This window comes from Pristiophorus japonicus, chromosome 3 (assembly GCF_044704955.1).
Source record: "Pristiophorus japonicus isolate sPriJap1 chromosome 3, sPriJap1.hap1, whole genome shotgun sequence".
In the NCBI taxonomy this organism is placed as follows: Eukaryota; Metazoa; Chordata; class Chondrichthyes; family Pristiophoridae; genus Pristiophorus; species Pristiophorus japonicus.
The window spans coordinates 160,672,315-160,696,916 of NC_091979.1; the positions used below are offsets into that span (position 1 = coordinate 160,672,315).

At 44.1% G+C, this 24,602-nt stretch overlaps 1 protein-coding gene across 1 annotated transcript in view; it reads right to left on the reverse strand.

Moving 5' to 3' along the window:
- Positions 1 to 24,602, reverse strand: part of LOC139259133 (diacylglycerol kinase beta) — an 805,220-nt gene that overhangs the window by 468,981 nt on the left and 311,637 nt on the right. The window contains exons 7-8 of the mRNA XM_070874836.1: positions 7,438 to 7,487; positions 5,485 to 5,559 (exon numbers count right to left, since the gene is read on the reverse strand). Coding sequence (XP_070730937.1) covers positions 5,485 to 5,559; positions 7,438 to 7,487 — 125 coding nt within the window. The remainder of the gene's footprint in view (positions 1 to 5,484; positions 5,560 to 7,437; positions 7,488 to 24,602) is intronic.

Below are 24,602 nucleotides of genomic sequence, written 5' to 3' on the forward strand. Positions count from 1 at the left end.
ATTGAAGGCCGCTAAATCCCTGGGGCCTGATGGTCTGCATCCCAGAGTACTCAAGGAAGTAGCCCTAGAAATAGTGGATGCATTGGTGATCATTTTCCAACAGTCTATTGACTCTGGATCAGTTCCTATGGACTGAAGGGTAGCTAATGTAACACCACTTTTTAAAAAAGGGAGAGAGAAAATGGGTAATTATAGACCGGTTAGCCTGACATCAGTAGTGGGGAAAATGTTGGAATCAATCATTAAGGATGAAATAGCAGCACATTTGGAAAGCACTGACAGGATTGGATTTATGAAAGAGAAATCATGCTTGATGAATCTTCTGGAATTTTTTGAGGATGTAACTAGCAGAGTGGACAAGGGAGAACCAGTGGATGTGGTGTATTTGGACTTTCAAAAGGCTTTTGACAAGGTCCCGCACAAGAGATTGGTGTGCAAAATCAAAGCGCATGGGATTGGGGGTAATGTACTGACGTGGATAGAGAACTGGTTGGCAGACAGGAAAGAGAGTCGGGATAAATGGGTCATTTTCAGAATGGCAGGCAGTGACTAGAGGAGTGCTGCAGGGCCCAGTGCTGGGACCTCAGCTCTTTACAATATACATTAACGATTTAGATGAAGGAATTGAGTGTAACATCTCCAAGTTTGTGGATGACATTAAACTAGGTGGTGGTTTGAGTTGTGAGGAGGACGCAACGAGGCTGCAGGGTGACTTGGACAGGTTAGGTGAGTGGGCAAATGCAGTATAATGTGGATAAATGTGAGGTTATCCATTTTGGGGGCAAAAACACAAAGGCAGAATATTATTTGGAATAGGGGAGGTGCAACGAGACCTGGATGTCATGGTTCATCAGTCATTGAAAGTTGGCATACAGGTACAGCAGGCGGTGAAGAAGGCATATGGTATGTTGGCCTTCATAGCTAGGGGATTTGAGTATAGGAGCAGGGAGGTCTTACTGCAGTTGTACAGGGCCTTAGTGAGGCCTCACCTGGAATATTGTGTTCAGTTTTGGTCTAGTCTGAGGAAGGACATTCTTGCTATTGAGGGAATGCAGCGAAGGTTCACCAGACTGATTCCAGGGATGGCTGGGCTGCCATATGAGGAAAGACTGGATCAACTGGGCCTTTATTCACTGGAATTTAGAAGGATGAAAGGGGATCACATAGAAACGTATAAGATTCTGACGGGACTGGACAGGTCAGATGCAGGAAGAATGTTCCCGATGTTGGGGAAATCCAGAACCAGGGGACATAGTCTTAGGATAAGGGGTAGGCCATTTAGGACTGAGATGAGGAGAAACTTCTTCACTCAGAGAATTGTTAACCTATGGAATTTCTTGCCGCAGAGAGTTGTTGATGCCAGTTCATTGGATATATTCAAGAGGGAGTTAGATATGGCCCTTACGGCTAAGGGGATCAATGGGTATGGAGAGAAAACAGGAAAGGGGTACTGAGGGAATGATCAGCCATGATCTTATTGAATGGTGGTGCAGGCTTGAAAGGCCGAATAGCCTACTCCTGCACCTATTTTCTATGTTTCTATATGTCATCAACATCATCATAGGCAGTCCCTTGAACCGAGGATGACTTGCTTCCACGTCAAAAAGTTCACAGGTGTTTCAATGATGGAGCTAAAATTCCAGGTCTGAACTAAATCTTGAAGGGTGGAAGATGCCTCTGCTTGGATTTTTTTTTTATAAAACGTGTGGTGACTGTTGCACACCAGCCACCACACGGGCTTGACAGAGCTAGGTCTTGGTCCAGTAGCAAGGATTAACCAAAACGACTGGAGACCTGCTCTGCTGCACGGACCTAGTGTGCAGTATGGACGGGCCCGTGCTGCCCCTGGGCCCTCGCCTCTTCTGGGCCCCGATCACGTCCCTCTACAGTCTCTCGCTGCTCCTTCGCCCGATCTCGGCACTCCTGATTTATCTGCCCACGCTCCAATCACCAACCTAGACGTTGGTGATGTCCCTTTTCACTGCCGTTGCTCTCCTGCTCCAGCGCATGCTGCTCTGTAGAGTGGTATGCCGCCACGCTGCTCCTTCCGCTCCCTGGCCTGCTCCGTTAGTGCTTGCAGGCCGGGGGCCACACAAACTGCTGGGCCAGGCCGCCACACTGCTCCTTCCGCTCTCCGGCCTGCTCCGATGGTGCTCACCGGCATCGCTGTATAAAGAGTGAAACTGTCCCTTTAATTGTGATGGGTTGCCGGTCTACTTTAAGAGGCACTTGCAATCTTTATCCCAATCCGGTTCGATGCTCGGCATCACGTGTTGCTCCATCAATGCTGCCCCTCGTGGTCTGGCCACCGCCATCTTTACTTCAGACGCTTCACCTCGTGGTTCGGGCGTCATCTTCTTTCTCTCCACGAGGTAGGCTGCGGTGATCCTTTTCTCGCCAGGTTCTACCATGGGAGCAGGGAAGTTGCCTTCTGCGCCAATTTTCTTCCTCCGGAGTCCTGCCACTGGAGCCTGGAAAGTGAGGTCAGGTCTTTTGGGCTGGATCATCTCGCAGTTGGGTTGAGCGGTCTGGATCGTCTCCACGCAGTCAAGTTGAGCGGCTGGTTTTTCAGGTGCTGTGCTGGATCCAACTTCGGGGCCGCGGAGGACGTCGATCACTGGAGGTTGGAGGTTTTCCCAGCTCCAACGGATCTCTTCATCCATCTTCTTCCTAACAGCATTGGACCATCCCCAGCAACGATCCACAAAGGTAACTTGTGCACCGCGCCATCATGGGACACTTGGACATCCACGCTGCCAACGTCTGGGATGGTGTGGTTTGTGTAGGTGAGCAGCTTCACTTGGATCAGAATCATTTTAGGTAATTCGATTGGATTGTCCCAGAGTTTCTCAAAGGACACCTGATTCCTCAGTGACTGGCTCGCCCGTGTCCACCTCCATCGTTGATTTCGACTTCCATTTTCAACGGGGAACTCTCAGTGGTGCAGGTAAACACTCCGTACACCTCTTCATGGGGCTGAGCTGCCTCATGGACTCTCTCTTCGTCATCGCTGGAGTCCAGATGATCGACCAACTCTTCATCAACTCGGTGAGTACAATTTCTTTTGCACATTCACTGGAGGTGGCTCTTCATGTTATAGCCTTTGCATGTATAGTCTTTATAGTGGCACTGGTGGGCCCTGTGGTTTCCTCCACAACGCCAGCATGGGGTTAGCCGGTTGGCCCCATGTGGCGGACTCAGGGTTGCGGACTCGGGGTTCTGTTCTCCCTTCCCTGAGAGAGACTGCTTGCAGCAGCCCTGCCTCTAAAAGGCGCCAGTCGGTTCACAGTACTTGCCGGGTTAGAGTCCTGGGGGTGAGACATCCGCTTGGAATCGCAGACCGAGATCATGAACGCCTGGCTCACGTTAATTGCCTTCTACAGGGTGACCGTGGTATCCACAGAGAGCAGTCTGTGGAGAAGGCCTCGTGGCCAATTCCAATAACGAAGATGTCCCGCAGTGCTTCGGTGAGGTGGTCGCCAAAATCACATGGTGCAGCCAATCATCTGAGGTCTGCAGCATATTTTGCGATTTCTTGGCCTTCGGGCCACCAGAGGGTGTAGAACCAGTGTCTGGCTGTGAGAATGCTCTCTAGGTTTGAGTTGTTCCTGTATCATCGTTACGAGCTCCACATATGTTTTGGTCGTTGTCTTTGCTGGGGCTAGCAAATCGCTGACGAGGCCATAGATGGTGGGCCCACAACTGGTGAGCAGGATAGCTCGCCGCTTATCAGCCAGGGAGATCGGTGTGTCTCCCGCCAGGTCGTTCACAATAAAGTGTTCGGGCCTCCCAATCTTCCCCATCGGTGAATTGTTGAAATGTGCCAAGGTTAGCCATTTTCGTGTGGAAATTCGTAATCTTGTCACCCGTTATTGTGTCTATAAGCACTCTAGTAATGACTACATGAGGCAAGGTATTGTACTTGAACTGTGGTAACCTTAGTCCATTTATTACAGCTCCTGAGTGAGGATACAGCATGGTGAGCTCCCTTTTATACCTGGTTACCTGTCGTGTACAGGTGACCCCTGGGTTCCAACAGTTGCACCCTCTGGTGGTACAAGCATAGTGTATACAGTGTGAAGATACATCCAGTAGTCTTATGTAACTGTACATTGAGTGTACAGGGAGTATACTTATGTTATACATACACAACAAAAGGTACCAGTTAAGTCAGAAGTTGGTTTTGGATAGGGTGAAGGAGATTTCCTGATAAGAACTGGAGTGGGAGGGTGAAGGCAATAGATACGAGAGGTTGGTGCAGAAGTAATGTGAGTGACAGTGACTGAGGCAGCTGAGCAGATAACCTTAAAGTTGAAAAATAAATCCATAAGCCTCTGATTTTTGGCTTTGGAGGTGAAGATGGAGAGAGTGGTGGAAAAATGTGGGTTGGTCATAGAGTAGAGGAACCTGGTATTATCCCTACCATCCAGGATAATTTGGGGTAGTAAGAAGATTTGTTGGCAGAGAGTGAGGAGTAATATTCCTCAAGGTGTTCCAGCCAGATCGAACGGTGGACAACTAAGCCTGTCGTGCATCAGGTGCACTCAAGTTTGGAGTCCTCATATTGGATGGTGCAGAAGAGAGAACTGCATCAGAGAAATTGTGGGAGGAAACGGAGAGGCATTAGGTAAGTTTGGTCAGTGAAGAAGACACCTTAAAGGTGTTAAATTCCTTCAGCCACAATCATGGTCACTCCCTTGGCCTTGTATGATGGTAGGCCCGAGGTGGTGGCCATGAGCGGGTGGGGGGGTTGAATGAAGACTGGAGGGCAGTGAAGGTGAAGGAAGGGAGCAGGGGAAATTTAAGAAAAGATTGAAATCAATGAGGACGAGGACAGTGTCTCCTGCAAAGGTTCAGCAAGGAAAATAGGGAAAAGATCTTTGCAAGGAAATTTCCCTTATAAACCATTCACAAACATGCCTCTCATCGACATGTATTTCTATATAACTCCAATGTTTGTATTGTATTACAATAATTTAGGCTACAAGATCTTTTGAGATAATTAAATTTTTTCGCTCAATTGCTTTTCCACTGATTTTAGAAAGATTTACGGATATAGTTGTTGGAGGGCTGGTGAAATTATAAATTGTCCAATGTGGTCCAAAATCAATGAAAGACCAGAGACAAATAGCAAACTCTCAAGAAGTTGTTTTGTAAATAAAATAATTTAAAATAAACAGGAGCCATGTTGACAGCATGTTGTATATGAATTATTAAACTAATTCTGTCCTAATGATTTGTGGGCATTCAAATGGTGGCTCAGTGAAGGCATAAATCTAACAAAAATAATAGATGGGTATGTGACTTCTATTTGTATAAGAAACATAATATGAAGTTTTCAGAGGACACCAAGGGTTTATTTAGTAGGATGTAATATGGTCTTTAAATGTTTGTCAATGTTGTATAATCATGTCATCAGACTATCATGAGCTGCAGTCAAAACTCCACTTGCTTAATAAGATAAAACAACTGAGCAACACTTACTGGCTTGAGTTCAGTAGCATCCCATTCCAGGTATTCTGCTACATGAACCATTTGATTAATGATACGATCCAATTCCTGCATTTAAAATAAAACAATAATTAGCTAACTGACAATTTACCTTGGTTTGCAAAAAGCACTATATAAATTGTTGATAGTATCAATTTATAAGATTAATTCAAATCACTTTATAAATAGGGTAAATCAGGCTGCAAATCAAACTTTTTTCCATTCTCTCCCCCCCCACTCCCCCAACGAAAGAAACAGATTAAAATGAAGCAGAAAATAAAACAAAATCGCACCTTTTACAGGTACTTCCCCATGATACTTGGAACCAGTGTTGCTGCTCTTGACTGCAGCCTTTCCAATGCAAATATCTTATTTTGTGACATGGTGAGGGAAGCCGATATAATACCCTAATCATGGTTTGACTACTGCATTGTGAAAACCTCAGCTTACTTTTTGTGGACATTTTTTTTTAATTTATTCGTAGCCAATCTTTCCAATTCTTTGTCAAATCACAAACGCCAGAGGTCACCTTGCACACATCAAGGATCACTCTGCGCCAATGCTCTTAGCCAAAAGGCCGAGAGCCACTGCACCGCTCCTGGAAGTACTGCAATACCAGGTTCGTGCCATGGAGGTGGATGGGTCAGGCCCCCCACACACCTCCGTGGAGGTGGATGGGTCAATATAAAATTTCCCGCTGCAAGTGACACGGCAGGACTCGAACCTGCAATCCTCTGATAATGTCGAAGGTAGAACAGAAGTCAGATGCCTTATCCATTAGGCCATGCGGCCGCTTCCTTTCTCTTGTTCTGGCTAAACAGCTTACATTCAATTAGCTTTACCACATTTTGGACATCGAAATTGCAAAAGCAATTACCATCATTACTCGCAGGTTCATTTCTAAGTCTCCCTGCTGTAGTTCAAGATGTGCTGCAAACTTAAAAGGTCCGCATTAAAAACGTGTGTGTCTTTTGCTCGACTTTCTCCCTCATTGTTAAGTCTATAAAAACACACTGTTGGCTATGCAGACCAGGAAAATCGCAGGTACAATCCTCGGTCTGTGCTGAATTAACTGATCACAGCTGCGACTACAGTTTGGGCAGTGAAACTGGCCTCAGCACTAGGCTTGTCAACTCTGGTTGGACATATTCCTGGAGGTTTAATTACATGACCTCCTGCCTCCAATCGTCCTGCCCCCACACTCCCGCCATTGGTCGCTCGACATGTCCACCCTCATGGTGCACAGCCCTCCTGCGCTAAGCAGAAAGTGAATAGAGTCTTCATCACACGACTGAATGATTCTTCACTGTCAAACAGCATTTTGTTCCTATGTCTGATATTTCTATAAATAGTAAACAAAAGCAATCAAATCATTTTTTTTTAAAGTTTTTATTGCCGTTATGATTTTTCTTCTGGGTTGCTCGCAGCAGTATCCTGGAGGTTAATCTTTAATCCCTGGAGATTTCAGGACGGTCCTGGAGGGTTGGCAACTCTACTCAGCATCCAAGCACGAGTTGTTGCTATACCTGCTGTCCAATAACTCCTGCTGCACAGTGTGTGTATTAACCATCATAGAATCAAAGAAAATTATGGCACAGAAGGAGGGCATTCGGCCTATTGTGTCTGTGCCGGCCAGGATAGAGCAATCTAGCCTAATCCCACTTCCCAGCTCTTGGTCCGCAGCCTTGCCATGGCCTCCATGGACGAGTAAATCCCCGTTGCCGCTTTAAAACAATACTGAAGTTTATGATATTTAATTAATTTAGTTACTGCAGGCAAAAACTGCATTGACATTATATAATTGTTAAATCCTACTGTTAACCTCTGTTGTGAAATTCAAGAGAAATCTGTACCTTGAAAAGAGAAGCGCAACTTCCTGCGGTATGTGTGTAGGGTAAACCAGTCTCAAAGATTATAATTTTGTAAACTATTAAATAAAAGACTTACTGAACTGTCCAGAACACCATTGCCATCTGTGTCATAGAGTCGAAACATAACTGTCAAAAGAAGAAATTAGAAAGTGACTAATAATGATACACTGCAATATTGAACCTCAAATATTAATTATTTTTGAGCTGGATTTTAATATCCTTATTCTCTATGTTCTCTATGTGACTTGAAATAAGCAGATGCTTAGTATTAACAAGACTTTTGCATTTTAAGAAATCAGTGGCAGTTGTCAGAATCATATGAATTGGGAAAACATGATATTTCTTCTTTAAGATAATTTATGGGAAGGGGGAGTGGGAGAGGAGGAGGTTTTTTTGCTGTGCCTTTTTGACACTCAGAAATATTTGTGATCCGCAGCCTGTCGTTATTCTGTTCATAGAACAGATTGCCTCACTAATCATGAGAAGCTTCTGCTGAATTGCTAATCTATAAACACAACACTAATACAATCTAAAGTACTGCAAGATCTTTGTGATTTATCACTGCTATTACATAATGATAGGATAGTTTGATTCACAAGAGTAAGAAATAAACTGATAGGCTATTCCAGGATTCGTGAAAGAAACTTCTAAACAGGCTCATAGGATCTTTTCCACCGCCCAGCCCCTGCCCACTGCATCATTATAGTCAGACTATAACCCTTGGAATTATCCTCTGGCCACAATCATCCACTGTAATTTTGCATTATTTTGCTCTGTTGCAATTAAAGCGACATTCAACAGATGGCTAATCCTGACATTTAACAATTCCTAAAGATACAGCAAGAACCATTTGTCTTTCATTCTTAGACAGTGGGAATGCAGGAATGTATTCCAATAAGGCACCCTTTTGGGTCAGTCCCTAATATTTTCCTCTGTTAATAAATTCATAAAATATCTGGTTTGCAAATGTATTTTCAATTTGGTTTCTGTGGAAAATATTGGAGGTCTGTGATTCATCGTTCTTCAATTGCATGGACTAGATTCTTATATGAATGTTTGGTGTTAAGGAGATAATACTCTTAACACTTGTGTATTTTTATCTGGTACCATCTTATCCTAAGGAGCCAGTATCACCACTGAACATACTGGAAAATATATTTGAAGTCTCAGCTGATGTTTGTAAATTCCAAACACGAACAAATCTGATGTGAAAAAGGATAGCGACTTACAAAGTGAACCCTGTTTCATTCATGACTAAACCAGACAAGATGACCAAGTCACTGCAGAGCATGCTGAAGCATACAACTAAACGCCAAATAATTAGCAATGATATCCTGTCCAAGTGAAGTGTATTCCAGTAGTGGAACACTTCAAAATTGATTTTTTTTAAAAAAGCAGCAAGTATGCAACAAAATTACAATCCATACGGCAGGCAATAGTTGAAAATCAAGGTTACTATTTTTAAAGTGTTTAATTTATAGATAGTATATAAGTAAAACGGAGTTCAGCCATTACACCACATGTTACAGCGGGCCTATAAATCAAATCACGTCAACCCCATCCTCTATTTCTGTACCCTTGGAAAAAGAGAGTTCAAATTGGTTTTAGTCCTTTTGAGGACTGCAACAAATATTTCTGCATCAAGTAATATAACTGACATTTTGTTTATTCACAGACTATTACAAATTTAAGAAAGGTGCTGTAGTCTCATCTAGTTTGCTATTTCTACTTTCTAATATTCAGCAGTCATAAATCTAACAGATTTTTTACAGCCATCATGTGATAGTTCACACATTTTCAAAGTTGTTAATTGTCTTCAGCACTGAATTTAGCTACTTTTGAGGCTGAAAGTCTAATTAATTTTTCTTTTCTGCTGCTTCATCCGGTGCTGACTTGTCTCCTTAATCGACAGTAACCTGGACACCTGGGCATTAACTTTATTCCTACCATTGTATTTGCTGGAGCCAATTGCTCTCAAGGAATATCCCCAACAGTTAGGGTTGATAACTAAAATTTATTTTAAAAATCAAGGGTTTTGTTGCTGTTTTTGAGCAACATATTACATGGTATACAGCCCCTCCGCCATTGATTCTTTTGCCTTTGGGAAAAAACATTTTAGGTCCCGCATTTTCCACTAGATATTTGGGCTAACCAATGAAATTCTGGTCTCGTAACCATAAAAATTCAGCTAGAAGCAACTGGCTGATCTAAACTCAAATTTATAAAACGAGCTCAAAAAGTCAGTGGCCATATAATTTTCAATTTTCCAATACACTTTCTGAAACATGATATAAATTAAGGGAATAAATATCTGTTGAAAGACACAGAAAAGATAACAACAATGAAGAAGTAAACTAGAAGAGCTTGATGAAGTGAATTTGGAACAGCAGTTTCAATGCAAGCCAGTATTAATCATCATAGTGAAAGGAGGCAGCTATTCATCCTCATTTTAAAATTAATTTTCTACCCCTCATTAGCATCAGCTGCAAAATTTCTGTTAGATTCAGTGCACTGTTCCCTAATCAACTCCCACAGTGTTCATCTGGTAGAAGGTGCATAGAGAAAGCTGCTAGTGGAATGTTGCCTTCAGTATGTCTCCACTGTCCCATGTGGAAATGCCAGGCCTCAATTCACACCCTTCGTGACGACATGGCCATTGGTGGATTTTAACAGATGCAAAACTGCATCGTACCACTTGACAAAATGCAAGGAAGCACCAAACTGGACTTCAATTTGGAGAGCAACCATTTCAATAAAACCTTTAAGTAACAAAAAAAAACATATTTAGAACTAAATAAGGGGACAAACTATCTTAGTTCATACCTATTTATATTAAAAATCTTACATCTACTTGCACATCCTGTCAGAAGAACATGACTTCCTTTTGACACACTTTTCCTATTATAAATTCCTATGGCCCCACTTAGAACAGGTTCTATCAATATAGACTGGGTCAAAAAGGCTTTCGAAATATCTTTGCTGTCTTTTTTCCTCAGTACTTGAAACTTTTAAAGTTTAAAATAAGGTTTTAATCCTTTTTTTAAAATGTAAAAGTTACTTGTATTCATTGAACTGTCTTTTGCATTTTTTTCCACCCTTATTAAAGTTTTTTTATTTCAAAGGCTTCAGCCTCTTCGAAAACCTGGATTGGGGCTTAATAAGTGCTGTGGTTTTCCAACTTTTCACCTTGATTCCATATCCCAAATTTTGGCGATTCTCCCTATCAGTCAAATCTAAATCCTATATAAACACACAAATCCAATGTATACTTATTCCTGATTTAATAAAAAAATTAACTTGTCCCAGATTTATCCCACTTTGTTGATGATGATTTAACTCAAACGTCACCCATACATCACTCCCACTGCTGCTGAAACAAGACAGATGAGTTGACAGCACAAAAAGAAATAAATGGGTATGATCTGATTGCCATTACAGAGACGTGGTTGCAAGGTGACCAATGCTGGGAATGAAATATTCAGAAGTATTTGCCATTTCATAAGGATAGGCAGAAAGGAAAAGGAGGTGGGGTAGCTCTGTTAATAAAGGATGAGATCAGTGCAATAGTGAGAAATGATATTGGCTCAGAAGATCAAGATGTAGAATCAGTTTAGGTGGAGAGAAGAGGGAAAGAAGTTACTGGTGGGAGTGGTCGACAGGCACCCAAACAGTAGCCACTCTGCAGCACAGATTATAAATCAAGAAATAAGGGAGGCTTATAAGATAGGTACAGCACAAATCATGGCTGATTTTAATCTTCATATTGATTGGACAAATCAAATTGGTAAAGGTAGTCTTGAGGAAGAGTTCATGGAGTGTATGCGGGATGGTTTCTTTGAGGATGTAACGAGCAGAGTGGATAAAGGGGAACCAGTAGTTGTTGTGTATTTGGATTTCCAGAAAGTATTCGATAAGGAGCCACACAAAAGGTTACTGCACAAAATAAGAGCTCATGGGGTTGGGGGTAATATATTAGCATGGATAGAGAATTGGCTAACCAACAAAAAGCAGAGAGTCAGGATAAATGGGTCATTTTCAGGTTGGCAAACTGTAACTAGTGGGGTGCCACAGGGATCAGTGCAAGAGCCTCAACTATTTACAATTTATATGAATGACTTGGATGAAGGGACCGAGTATAATGTAGCCAAATTTGCTGATGATACAAAGATCGGTGGGAAAGCAAATTGTGAGGAGACGCAAAGCATCTACAAAGGGATATAGATATGCTAAGTGAGTGGGCAAAAATTTGGCCCTCCAGTTTTTTCGGCACACCTCCGAACCCACCGCCAACATTTTACATCAGAAGCAGCGGCAAAAAAACTCCTTGCGATCATGGCCGATTCTCGGGCCGTCTGTGGAACTGGCGTGGCGCAGAACAAAGAGAGGGGGGCAGAGCTAGGTCGGTGCTGGCTGCGCAGAGCCAGCAGGGGGTCGGGGCCTAATCAGAGTGCCTGAGAGAGTGCCGGCAGCACATGCATGCACGTTGCAGCGTTCGCGCATGCTCAGTGGGGCAATAACATTGGCAATCGACCATTTTTAAAGGGAGAAACTTTCACTGAGTTTTGGATGCCTGCTTGATGTTTGGAAAACTATAGGGGTGCTGTTTGGAGTACTCTGCAAGAAATCAGCTGTTAAACGTCCACAAGGAGCGCTGCATAGGTGAGAATCATTTATTGTTGCAAATCAAAGTGTCAATTCAATAGAGCAATGCAACACCATGACCCAAGAACGAAGAATTTCATGCATCAAGAAGTGAAGGTACGAGTGAATGTAATCGAGGAAAGATGGCAGGAGCTGGATATGAGCAACAGAGGTCGTACAAAAGTGCAACCCAAAGAAATTAATAAATGTTGGAATAAACTTGCAGAAGATTACTGCGCAGTGGTGAATACCACGAGAAATAGAAGGCAGTGTAAAAAGAAATGGCAGGACCTTGGTCAAGCTGTTAGTGTAAGTAATATTTTCATTTGTCAATGGAATTGTATCTGTAAATGTGACCATCTGTATATGTCCCATCAGAAAGACACGCTCTCTAGCAAGTTATGTTTTCATCTTTGCAGAAGAAATTGGCCCACAACAAAAGGAAAAGAACTCGAACAGGAGGAGGCCCGCCAAATCTGCACCCACTGACACCCTTAGAAGAGAGGGTTGCTGCTTTGATGGGTCCTGCCTGGAAAAAAGCAATCAGCATTGCACAAGCTGGGCCCACATTCGAGTGAGAGGGTAAGTACTGAAAATTACTCGTGGCCCTTCAAGTCAACCTGCTGCCTGGCTTGCTACGTGTGAGCCTACTCATGCCACCCATCCTGCCCCCTCTTTTGCTGCTAACCATTTAACTGTTCTGTTATACTTTGCAGAACCTGAGGCCAATCCTGAAGATGCAGAAGATTCAGACGCAGGCGAGCCAGACCAACTTTGTAGGGGGGAGGAGGTGGCCATGGAGAGGTATGAAGGGGAGAATCTTGAACTTGCGTTGCCAAGCACTTCCATGATTTCTGATTCGTCATTCCATGGTTTGAGCGTGGCCCAGTCCCTGCATAGTGCTTTAGAAACATAGAAAATAGGTGCAGGAGTAAGCAATTCAGCCCTTCTAGCCTGCACCGCCATTCAATGAGTTCATGGCTGAACATGAAACTTCAGTACCCCCTTCCTGCTTTCTCGCCATACCCCTTGATCCCCCGAGTAGTAAGGACTTCATCTAACTCCCTTTTGAATATATTTAGTGAATTGGCCTCAGCTACTTTCTGTGGTAGAGAATTCCACAGGTTCACCACTCTCTGGGTGAAGAAGTTTCTCCTCATCTCGGTCCTAAATGGCTTACCCCTTATGCTTAGACTGTGACCCCTGGTTCTGGACTTCCCCAACATTGGGAACATTCTTCCTGCATCTAACCTGTCTAAACCCATCAGAATTTTAAACGTTTCTATGAGATCCCCTCTCATTCTTCTGAACTCCAGTGAATACAAGCCCAGTTGATCCAGTCTTTCTTGATAGGTCAGTCCCACCATCCCGGGAATCAGTCTGGTAAATCTTCGCTGCACTCCCTCAATAGCAAGAATGTCCTTCCTCAAGTTAGGAGACCAAAACTGTACACAATACTCCAGGTGTGGCCTCACCAAGGCCCTGTACAACTGTAGCAACATTTCCCTGCCCCTGTACTCAAATCCCCTCGCTATGAAGGCCAACATGCCATTTGCTTTCTTAACCGCCTGCTGTACCTACATGCCAACCTTCAATGACTGATGTACCATGACACCCAGGTCTCGTTGCACCTCCCCTTTTCCTAATCTGTCACCATTCAGATAATAGTCTGTCTCTCTGTTTTTACCACCAAAGTGGATAACCTCACATTTATCCACATTATACTTCATCTGCCATGCATTTGCCCACTCACCTAACCTATCCAAGTCACTCTGCAGCCTCATAGCATCCTCCTCGCAGCTCACACTGCCACCCAACTTAGTGTCATCCGCAAATTTGGAGATACTACATTTAATCCCCTCGTCTAAATCATTAATGTACAATGTAAACAGCTGGGGCCCCAGCACAGAACCTTGCGGTACCCCACTAGTCACTGCCTGCCATTCTGAAAAGTACCCATTTACTCCTACTCTTTGCTTCCTGTCTGACAACCAGTTCTCAATCCACGTCAGCACACTACCCCCAATCCCATGTGCTTTAACTTTGCACATTAATCTCTTGTGTGGGACCTTGTCGAAAGCCTTCTGAAAGTCTAAATGTACCACATCAACTGGTTCTCCTTTGTCCACTTTACTGGAAACATCCTCAAAAAATTCCAGAAGATTTGTCAAGCATGATTTCCCTTTCACAAATCCATGCTGACTTGGACCTATCATGTCACCATTTTCCAAATGCGCTGCTATGCCATCCTTAATAATTGATTCCATCATTTTACCCACTACCAATGTCAGGCTGACTGGTCTATAATTCCCTGTTTTCTCTCTCCCTCCTTTTTTAAAAAGTGGGGTTACATTGGCTACCCTCCACTCGATAGGAACTGATCCAGAGTCAATGGAATGTTGAAAAATGACTGTCAATGCATCCGCTATTTCCAAGGCCACCTCCTTAAGTACTCTGGGATGCAGTCCATCAGGCCCTGGGGATTTATCGGCCTTCAATCCCATCAATTTCCCCAACACAATTTCCCGACTAATAAAGATTTCCCTCCCGTGGTTTCAGCTCATCCCAGTCCCTGCACAGTGGTTTAGGGTCTGGTTCGACATTCCGTGGTTTCAGCTCATCCCAGTCCCTGCATAGTGGTTTAAGGTTTGGTCCAACATTGGATGCTTTCGAAAGTCCAAAGGTTGCAGGTTCCAGTGCTGCTGGAATGCAGTATGGATCACTCAATGCCCCACCGCCCGAGGTTTTGGGTCCCACTCCTGCTGGATTGTAGTATGGATCACCCAGGGGCCCACCGTCCGAGGTTCCGGGTCCCAGTGCTGCTGGAATGCAGCATGGAACACCCAGGGCCCCATTGTCCCAGCCTGCGACTCCCAGTGCTGGTGGAATGCAGTCTGTAACACCCATGGCCACATCTTCCCAGCCTGCGCCTCACACTGGAGGGGTTCCGCTATACAGACCCAGGGGAGGTCAAGGAGAACTGTACCACGCTGTCCTGAGCTGGAAGTTGCAACATCTGTGGCTCAGGTGATGGCATTGAATGTGGAGACCAATGAGCTTACCCAATCACTCGTGAACACAGTCAGTGGGGTGGGTGATGAGGTAACGACACTGACGGCAGAAATAGCAATCATGTCATGGGACATGAGAGAGGACATTTCAGAGGCAGCGGGAACGACGGCGCAGGCCATCAGGGAGGGAATGTCACAGGCAGCCGAAATGACGGCACAGGCCATCAGGGAGGTAGCTGCTGCAATAAGGGAACACAGCCAGGCCAATCCACTGCCACTCTCACAGCAATCCCCGCACTAGTCTCTGTAGAAACCCAAGCCATAACCACCTCTCTACCACCACCACCCATGAAGCAGTGCACATTCACCGAGATAGGGATCTGAGATGGGTGCAGCCTTTCTTTGCTGCTGTTATTTTTGTAGTTGTTGTTGATTTTACTCTTGTAACGGTTTTCAAATGTAAATTGTTTTGTAAGTGATGTAACTTTACAAGACTATAAGTGTCCTTAAAGTTTTTAAGTGATCTTAAGAGTGTAAATGTTCTCACATTTTGTAAGATATTTAATTTCACACCTAAAAAGTGATCTTGAAGTTTGTGATTTTAGAGTGTCAGATTTTTCACATTAAAATTGTTTTCTAACTTTACAAGTTTATAAGTGATCTTAGAGTCATATTACAGTACAGTTTGATAAAAATTTTTTTATTACACTAAAAAGTGAAGTACATTCTAAAATATTCAATAAAATATGTATTACATGGAACACGATTCAGTTTCAATTAACACAACACACAGCCCAGCTCTTCTCACTCCCCAAAGTAAGAAACCCAAAGGTCTTTTGTTCTCTCCCCCTCCAGTCATGTGACTTCTCTATCCCTCCTCGTCAGCACCCCTTACCCCCCACCCCCCCCCCCGCCAGCCTGCAGAGTTCAGCCTTCTCCCCCCCCCCCTCAGCTGCGTTCTCCGTTTCTCTCCCCCGCCCCCCCACAGCCTGCTGCGTTCTTTCTCCGTTTCTCTCCCCCACCACCCAGCACAGCCTGCCGCCTTCTCCCGATTCTTGACCTGGCTGATGGGCTTACCGGTGTCCCGCACCTTGCCTTGGCCGAACGGATTCCATCATGGCCAGCCGCTGCATAGTTCAGTTTAAGGTAGGATTTGATGCAGTACTTTTATTTGTTACTTTAATTATTTACTTCACTTCTTTATTTTTTATTGAATTGTTATTACTGCTTGTGCTTTGTTTGGTGCTTGGTGGTGCTTTAAATGTAGTTACTTGCGCCGACTCCTTAACTGTAAGTAAGGTCTTTCTGTGCGGACAAAGACGCTGTCCTAAGTTAGTTTAGTACAACTTTTTTCTGGCAAAATTGGCATAAATGGTGTAAGTGGCTGGGAACGCCCCCTTTTGAAAAAAAAACTGACCCAAACTTAACTAACTCACTTACACTGGTGCAAATTAAATGGCCATATTTGCAACTCAAAAGATATACCAGAAAAATCAAGTTACACCAAAAAACACGGTGCAATTCATGGGGAAATTTGGGCTCATAATGTGAGAAAATGTGAGGTTATCCACTTGGGTAGGAAAGATAAAAAAGCAAATTATTGTGTAAATGGGGAGTGATTACAATATGCTGTAGTACAGAGGGATCTGGGGGTTCTTGTCCATGAAACGCAAAAAGTTAGCATGCAGGTACACAAGTAATCAGGAAGGCGAATGGAATGTTGGCCTTTAATTGCAAGGGGAATAGAGTATAAAAGTAGGGAAGTCCTGTTCCAACTGTACAGGGCGTTGGTAAGACCACACCTGGAGTACTGCATACAGTTTTGGTCTCCTTATTTAAGGAAGGATATACTTGCATTGGAGGCAGTTCAGAGAAGGTTCACGAGGTTGATTCCTGAGATGAAGGGGTTGTCATATGGAAAAAGGTTGTGCATATTGGGCCTATACTCATTGGAGTTCAGAAGAATGAGTGGTGATCTTGTTGAAACATAAGATTCTGAGGGGGCTTGACAGGGTAGATGCAGAGAGGATGTTTCCCCTCATGGGTGAATCTCAAACTATGGGGCATAGTTTCATAATAAGTGGTCGCCTATTTAAAACAGAAATGAGGGTCGTGAATCTTTGGAAATCTCTACCCCAGAGTGCTGTGGAGGCTGGGTCATTGAATATATTTAAGGTGGAGATAGACAGAATTTTGAATGATAAGGGAGTCAAGGGTTATGGGGAGCGGGTGGGGAAGTGGAGTTGAGGCCAGGATCAGATCAGCCATGATCTTATCGAATGGCGGAGCAGGCTCAAGGGGCCAAATGGCCTACTCCTGCACCTATTTCTTACGTTATGTTAGCCACCTCCAGATTCGACCTCTTCAATGCCCTTCTTGCAGGCATCCCAAGCTCCGCCTACACTGACTCCAATATACTTTTGCCAACGGTAAAAGTTGCACTATTAAATATAAAAATCCAAAACTGCATTACAGCCCGCAGAGAGAGCTGGGCAGGAAAGGGTTAATTTAAACATTGCAGCCAAATCATCAGACATCATGAGCGACAATGACACAGGATATCTGCCATCGATCTAAATCACCAGACAATGCCATTCACACATTCGATGGTCCCGACCATTGCAGCGAAATTATGACTCATCGAAAGATTGGACATCATCAGAGCACCAGAAGAGACACATTCACACCTTTAAGGGTTTCTGTCTGAAAAGGTACAGGAACATTCACATATTCATTTACCTTAAGGGGTTACATTGTTAAAGAAAGCGTACCTTGGACCATGGTTCCAGAAAGACTAGTATCAGTGTAGGCCTAGACAATGGACCGGACCCTGAACCATTTGAATATGAGTGCTACGAGAAACCAACAATTAAGTCACATTGTAAAGGATCTCACCCTACAGACAGGCGGTGGTCAAAGTAATCATGGACAATGACCCTAAATGAGGGTCAATTAGCCATCAAGAGTTCACATTTGACGCTGCCATCGTGTTAAATCTGTTTCAAGATTGCAAGTTGTTTTTTGGTATAAAGAGCCATTTTCGAGGGAAAAGTAGTACAGGAACCGAGAAAAGGGCCTACAGTCAACCTCGGAAGACAGCTGAGGAATTGGTGATTGTATGTTTGTAACTTTATGTGTAGCAGTCAAATCGTGGACAGGTTTAACTGTGTCAAGTTGTGCTGATGCAAATGGCCCTTTTGTAGGGTTTGTATTTTGGGGTTCGTTAATCCAATATAAATTGTAGTGATTTATACTTGGGAGTAATTGAGTGTATGTTCAATAAAACAAATGAATCTTGGTTGAGCCAAAACCCTGTGCCATGTGTATTTTATTCTTATAAATCCTGACATCAAAGAACTGTGTAACGGGGACCAGGTATTTATAAACCCTTACAGTGGTCGTGAAAGGCACTATATAAATCCAAGTCTATCTGACTGTAAAGGAGAGTCACAGGCACTCAGTCCCAGCACCAGAAGTTAGTGGGAGTCTGTCTCAGTGGGAGGAAGACTCCGTTTTTGGGTCTTGGCTGAAGCTCAGGCATCGATTATAGGGGACAGACTTTCACTTTAGGACTGCTGATTCTGTGCTGCTGGTGAGTGCAAGGGTATGTCTCTGGACTCCCATAGAATGAAAGAGCAAGATGGGAGGAGTATCAAGTTGCTGAGACAGTTCAGAACAGAGATAGAGAAAATGAAAAGGAGTACAATCCCCTCGTACCCTGCGATCAGGGTACAATCCTTGCTCATTCTACGATCAGGGTAAAATTCCCTTTCTCCCCCAGGTAAATGGGGTAAGTTACTGAGTGAAAGGGGAGTTTGTGTGTGAGTGAGAGTGCAGGAGAATAAGTGCACTGGCTTGAGTGTGAGTGAGTGAATAGGAGAGTGAGAGAATGAATGAGAAACTGGGTGAGTGAATGACTGCGAGTGTAACTGAATGAGAGTAAAAGAAGTGAGTTACTGAGTGAGGGAGGGAAAGAGCAAGTGAATCAGTGAGAGTGAGAAAGCAAAAATAAGTGAGTAAGAAAGTGTGATTGAGTGAGAGATTGAGTAAAAGACAGAGATTAAACGTATACGAGAGTAATGGGGCGGGTGTGAGAGAATAAGTTTTACTCACTACTTACATTATACAAGACTTCACTGTCATCATCATCATAGGCAGTCCCTCGGAATCGTGGAAGTCTTGCTTCCACTCCTGAAGTGAGCAAAGAACTCACTTTGCTCACTGAACAGTCCAACACGAGAGCCACAGAACCTGTCACAGGTGGGACAGATATTCGTCGGGGGAAGGGGGGGTGGCACTGATTTACCACACGCTCCTTCCGCTGCCTGCGCCTGATCTCTTCACGCTCGCAGTGTTGAGATTCGAAGAGCTCAACGCCCTCCTGGATGCATTTTCTCCACCGAGGACGGTCTTCGGCCAGGGTCTCCCAGGCGTCAGTGGTGATGTCGCACTTCACCAGGGAGGCTTTGAGTGTGTCCTTGTAACGTTTCCGTTGCCCACTTTTGGCTCGATTGCCATGAAGGAGCTCCACATATAGCCGTTGCTTAGGGAGTCTCGTGTCTGGCATGCGAACTAAATGGCCTGCCCAGCGAAGCTGATCGAGTGTGGTCAGTGCTTCAATGCTGGGGACGTTAGCCTGGACAAGGACACTGATTTTGGTGTGTCTGTCCTCCCAGGGGATTTGGAGGATCTTGCGGAGACAACGTTGGTGATATATCTCCAGCGACTTAATGTGTCTTCTGTAAGTCGTCCAAGCCTCTGATCCATACAGGAGGGCGGGAATTACTACAGCCCTGTAGACCATGAGCTTGGTGGTAGGTTTGAGGACTTGGTCTTCGAACACTCTTTTCCTCAGGCGGCCGAAGGCTGCACTGGCGCACTGGAGGCGATGTTGGATCTCCGCATCAATGTCTGCCTTTGTTGACAAGAGGCTCCCGAGGTATGGGAAGTGGTCCACGTTGTCGAGAGCCGTGCCGTGAATCTTGATGACTGGGGGGCAGTGCTGTACAGCAAGGACAGGCTGGTGTCGGACCATTGCCTTATGGATGTTAAGCGTAAGGCCTACGCTGCAGCTAAAGCACGAACAGCTAGTTTCTGATTTGTCATGTAGCCCATACTGAAATGTCATTGGTGTTTCCAGACCTTTAGAATCGTTCGATGTCAGTTACTTGTGGTATCTATCGCTAATCATTTTGTCAACTACAGTATTTGTATATTACCTGGTGCAAACATGCCTTTTCACGATCGTACAAGTGTGGATTTGACACCAGGTACCACTTAGAGCTTGTGATCAAATTAGGAAACTTGAACTTGCATTTATCTACAGAACCAGTGGGAAGCTGTTCAACCTGCGCCATCTCCAGGCCAGGTCTAAGACCACCCCAACCTCTGTGGTGGAGCTACAGTACACGGACGACGCCTGCGTCTGCGCGCACACAGAGGCTGAACTCCAGGACATAGTCGACGTATTTACCGAGGCGAACGAAAGCATGAGCCTTACGCTAATCATCAGCAAGACAAAAGTCCCCCACCAGCCTGTCCTTACCGCACAGCACTGTCCCCCAGTCATCAAGATGCACGGCGGGGCCCTGAGCAACGTGGACCACTTCCCATATCTCGGGAGCCTCCTCTCAACAAGAGCAGGTATCGACGAAGAGATTCAACACCGTCTCCAGTGCGCCAGTACAGCCTTTGGCCACCTGAGGAAAAGAGTGTTTGAAGACCTGGCCCTCAAAACTGCCATCAAGGTCATGGTCTACATTGCTGTAGTAATAACCGCCATCCTGTATGGCTCAGAAACATGGACCATGTACAGTAGACACCTCAAGTCGCTGGAGAAATACCACCAACGATGTCTCCGCAAAATCCTGCAAATCCCCTGGGAGGACAGACGCATCAACATTAGCGTCCTCCACCAGGCCAACATTCCCAGCATCGAAGCACTGACCACACTCTATCAGCTCCACTGGGCAGGCCACATAGTTTGCATGCCAGACACGAGACTCCCAAAGCAAGCGCTCTACTCGGAACTCCTTTACAGCAAACGAGCCAAAGGTGGGCAGCGGAAACGCTACAAGGACAACCTCAAAGCCTCCCTGATAAAGTCCAACATCCCCACTGACACCTGGGAGTCCTGGCCAAAGACCGCCCTAAATGGAGGAAGAGCATCCGGGAGGGCGCTGAGTACCTCGAGTCTAGTTGCCGAGAGCGTGCAGAAATCAAGCGCAGGCAGCGGAAAGAGCGTGCGGCAAACCAGTCCCACCCACCCCTTCCCTTAACGACTATCTGCCCCACCTGTGACAGAGACTGTGGTACTCGTATTGGACAGTATAGCCACCTAAGAATTCATGTTAAGAGTAGAAGCAAGTCTTCCGCGATTCTGAGGGACTGCCTATGCTGAGGGAGGGAAAGAGCTAGTGAATCAGTGAGAGTGAGAAAGCAAAAATAAGTGAGTAAGAAAGTGTGATTGAGTGAGAGATTGAGTAAAGGATTAAATGTATACGAGAGTAATGGGGCGAGTGTGAGAGAGTAAGTTTTACTCACTACTAACATTACACAAGACTTCACTGTAGCTAAAGCACAAACAGCTAGTTTCTGATTTGCCATGTAGCTCATACTGAAATGTCATTGGTATTTCAAGACCTTTATAATCGTTAACCTGTGGAATTCCCTGCCGCAGAGAGTCGTTGATGCCAGTTCATTGGATATATTCATGAGGGAGTTAGATGTGGCGCTTATGGCTAAAGGGATCAAGGAGTATGGAGAGAAAGTGGGAAAGGGGTACTGAGGTGAATGATCAGCCATGATCATATTGAATGGTGGTGCAGGCTCGAAGGGCCGAATGGCCTACTCCTGCACCTATTTTCTATGTTTCTATGTTCGATGTCAGTTACTTGTGGTATCTATCGCTAATCATTTTGTCAACTACAGTATTTGTATATTACCTGTTGCAAACATGCCTTTTCATGATCGTACAAGTGTGGATTTGACACCAGGTACCACTTAGAGCTTGTGATCAAATTAGGGAACTTGAACTTGGATTCATCCCAATTGATTAACTACCAGATCTTCGTATTGATCACAGTAAAAGTGAACTGATTAATGTTTCTTCCCAAGGTGGTGTAAAGTTAAGAATTAAACCACCTCACTTTGAAGTACCTTTATTCAATGTTGTATTTTTCCAACCTGTATAAACATTTCCAAAGTTACACAATTAAATTACACTGATTATTCTTTAAGAATACTTTAACTTTCAGTAGTTAGGTCAGTAGTTGATAAAGAGATGCATATTTGCAAATTTTAGATTTTGTTAAGGCAAGTAGGAACATTATACAACTTAATTTGGCCAGATTTTGCTGTCTAAATAAGTGAGGCTTATGGCGTTCGGCGTTATTTATGCAAGATGTGTGGTTAAATGCCAATACCCAAAAGTTGCTGACCGATTTGCGCCGCCACTCTGCCATTAGCTTTGCGAAAATAACATTTAGTTGTATGGCTCACCATTGATGTGCATTGAATGTTGTGAAATTGCTGTATTTGCGCGGTAGGTACAAACTCAACCTGCGTGGATATTAAGGGCTAATAGCGCAAGTATCCTTTTAACAACATGATAATTGTTAATGATCGCCAATCAACCTCTCTGGCACTGAAAATTAACTAGTACAAGTGTGGAATCTCATTCCTTGAACTTTTCAGGGAGATTTTTAAAATGTCAAAAATGTTAATTTTAATTTTTTTTCTTACTTTTCATTTGTCTCTTTTTAAAAAATCTCTCTCTCAATCCAATTTGTCTTTCCCTTTCTGTACCGGATTTGACATTGAATTCACCCCCTTTAATTTACCCTCCTTCTCAGTCATTCTGTTGTTTAAATCTGATTGGTTAAGAAGATACCCTGTTGGCTGCCCTGTTCACTCTTGTCCAAGATGTCCTTGCTGCACCATTATCAGCTCACTTTCAGCAACTTTGTGGCAATTGTTTTTGAGCTGAAGGGTACACTAATGACTGATGCTGCTACATGCCCAGCTGCAGCAAAATCTGGCCCATCTGGTTGTGTTGGAGCTCTATCTAGTGGCTACAGTGCTAACAGCAGATTCAAATTTCAAATCAATGAATTGTTCCAGTACAATAGCACCTTACAATGAATACATCCACTTTCTATCTAAGCCTTTGACGGCCATTTGGTTATTCATTTCAATTTTTGCTAATTTTGGTCAGTTTCTACCAATTTTCATCTAAAAGTCAGTAGATATGTGAGACTTTATACAAGCTTATTATTTAATTGAATACAATGAGTTCTGGATCTGTGCGTTTAATATGGTTACACATCGGAATAGCACCCTCATTTTTCTGCTGTTCACTACATCAATACACAAATTACCTAGCGATACTATGTGAAAACACCTCTCTCTCTCTGTGTAATGGTTAGCTGTCAAGTTTGCCATTCATCAGTCTCTCCCAGTTTCTTTTTTAAATTATGCACGGGATGTGGGCATCACTGGCAAAGCTGGCATTTATTGCCCATCTCTAAATGGAAGATGGTGGTGAGCCACCTTCTTGAAAGCTGAATGGCTTGCTAGGCCATTTAAGAGGGCAGATAAGAGTCAACCACATTACCGTGGATCTGGAGTCACATATAGGCCAGACCGGGTAAGGATGGCAAATTTCCTTTCCTAAAGGACATTAAAAACATAGAAACATAGAAAATAAGTGCAGAAAATTCGGCCCTTCGAGCCTGCACCACCATTCAATATGATCATGGCTGATCATGCAATTTCAGTACCCCACTCCTGCCTTCTCTCCATACCCCCGATTCCTTTAGCCGTAAGTGCCACATCTAACTCCCTTTTGAATATATCCAACGAAGTGGCATCAACGACTCTCTGTGGTAGAGAATTCCACAGGTTCACAATTCTGTGGGTGAAAAAGTTTCTTCTCATCTCGGTCCTATATGGCTTACCCCTTATCCTTAGACTGTGACCCCTGGTTCTGGACTTCCCAGACATCGGGAACATTCTTCCTGCATCTAACCTGTCCAATCCCGTCAGAATTTTACATGTTTCTGTGAGATACCCTCTCATTCTTCTAAATTCCAGTGAATGTAAGCCTAGTCGATCCATATGTCTTTCTTCATATGTCATTCCTGCCATCCTGGTAATCAGTCTGGTGAACCTTCGCTGCACTCCCTCAATAGCAAGAATGTCCTTCCTCAGATTAGGAGACCAAAACTGTACACAATATTCAAGGTGTGGTCTCACCAAGGCCCTGTACAACTGCAGCAAGACCTCCCTGCTCCTATACTCAAATCCTCTCGCTATGAAGGCCAACATGCTATTTGCCTTCTTCATTGCCTGCTGTACCTGCATGCCAACTTTCAACGACTGATGTACCATGACGTCCAGGTCTCGTTGCACCTCCCCTTTTCCTAATCTGTCACCATTCAGATAATATTCCGCCTTTCTGTTTTTGCCACCAAAGTGGATAACCTCACACTTATCTACATTTTACTGCATCTGCCATGCATTTGTCCACTCACCTAACCTGTCCAAATCACCCTGCCGCCTCTTAGCAACCTCCTCACAGCTCACACTG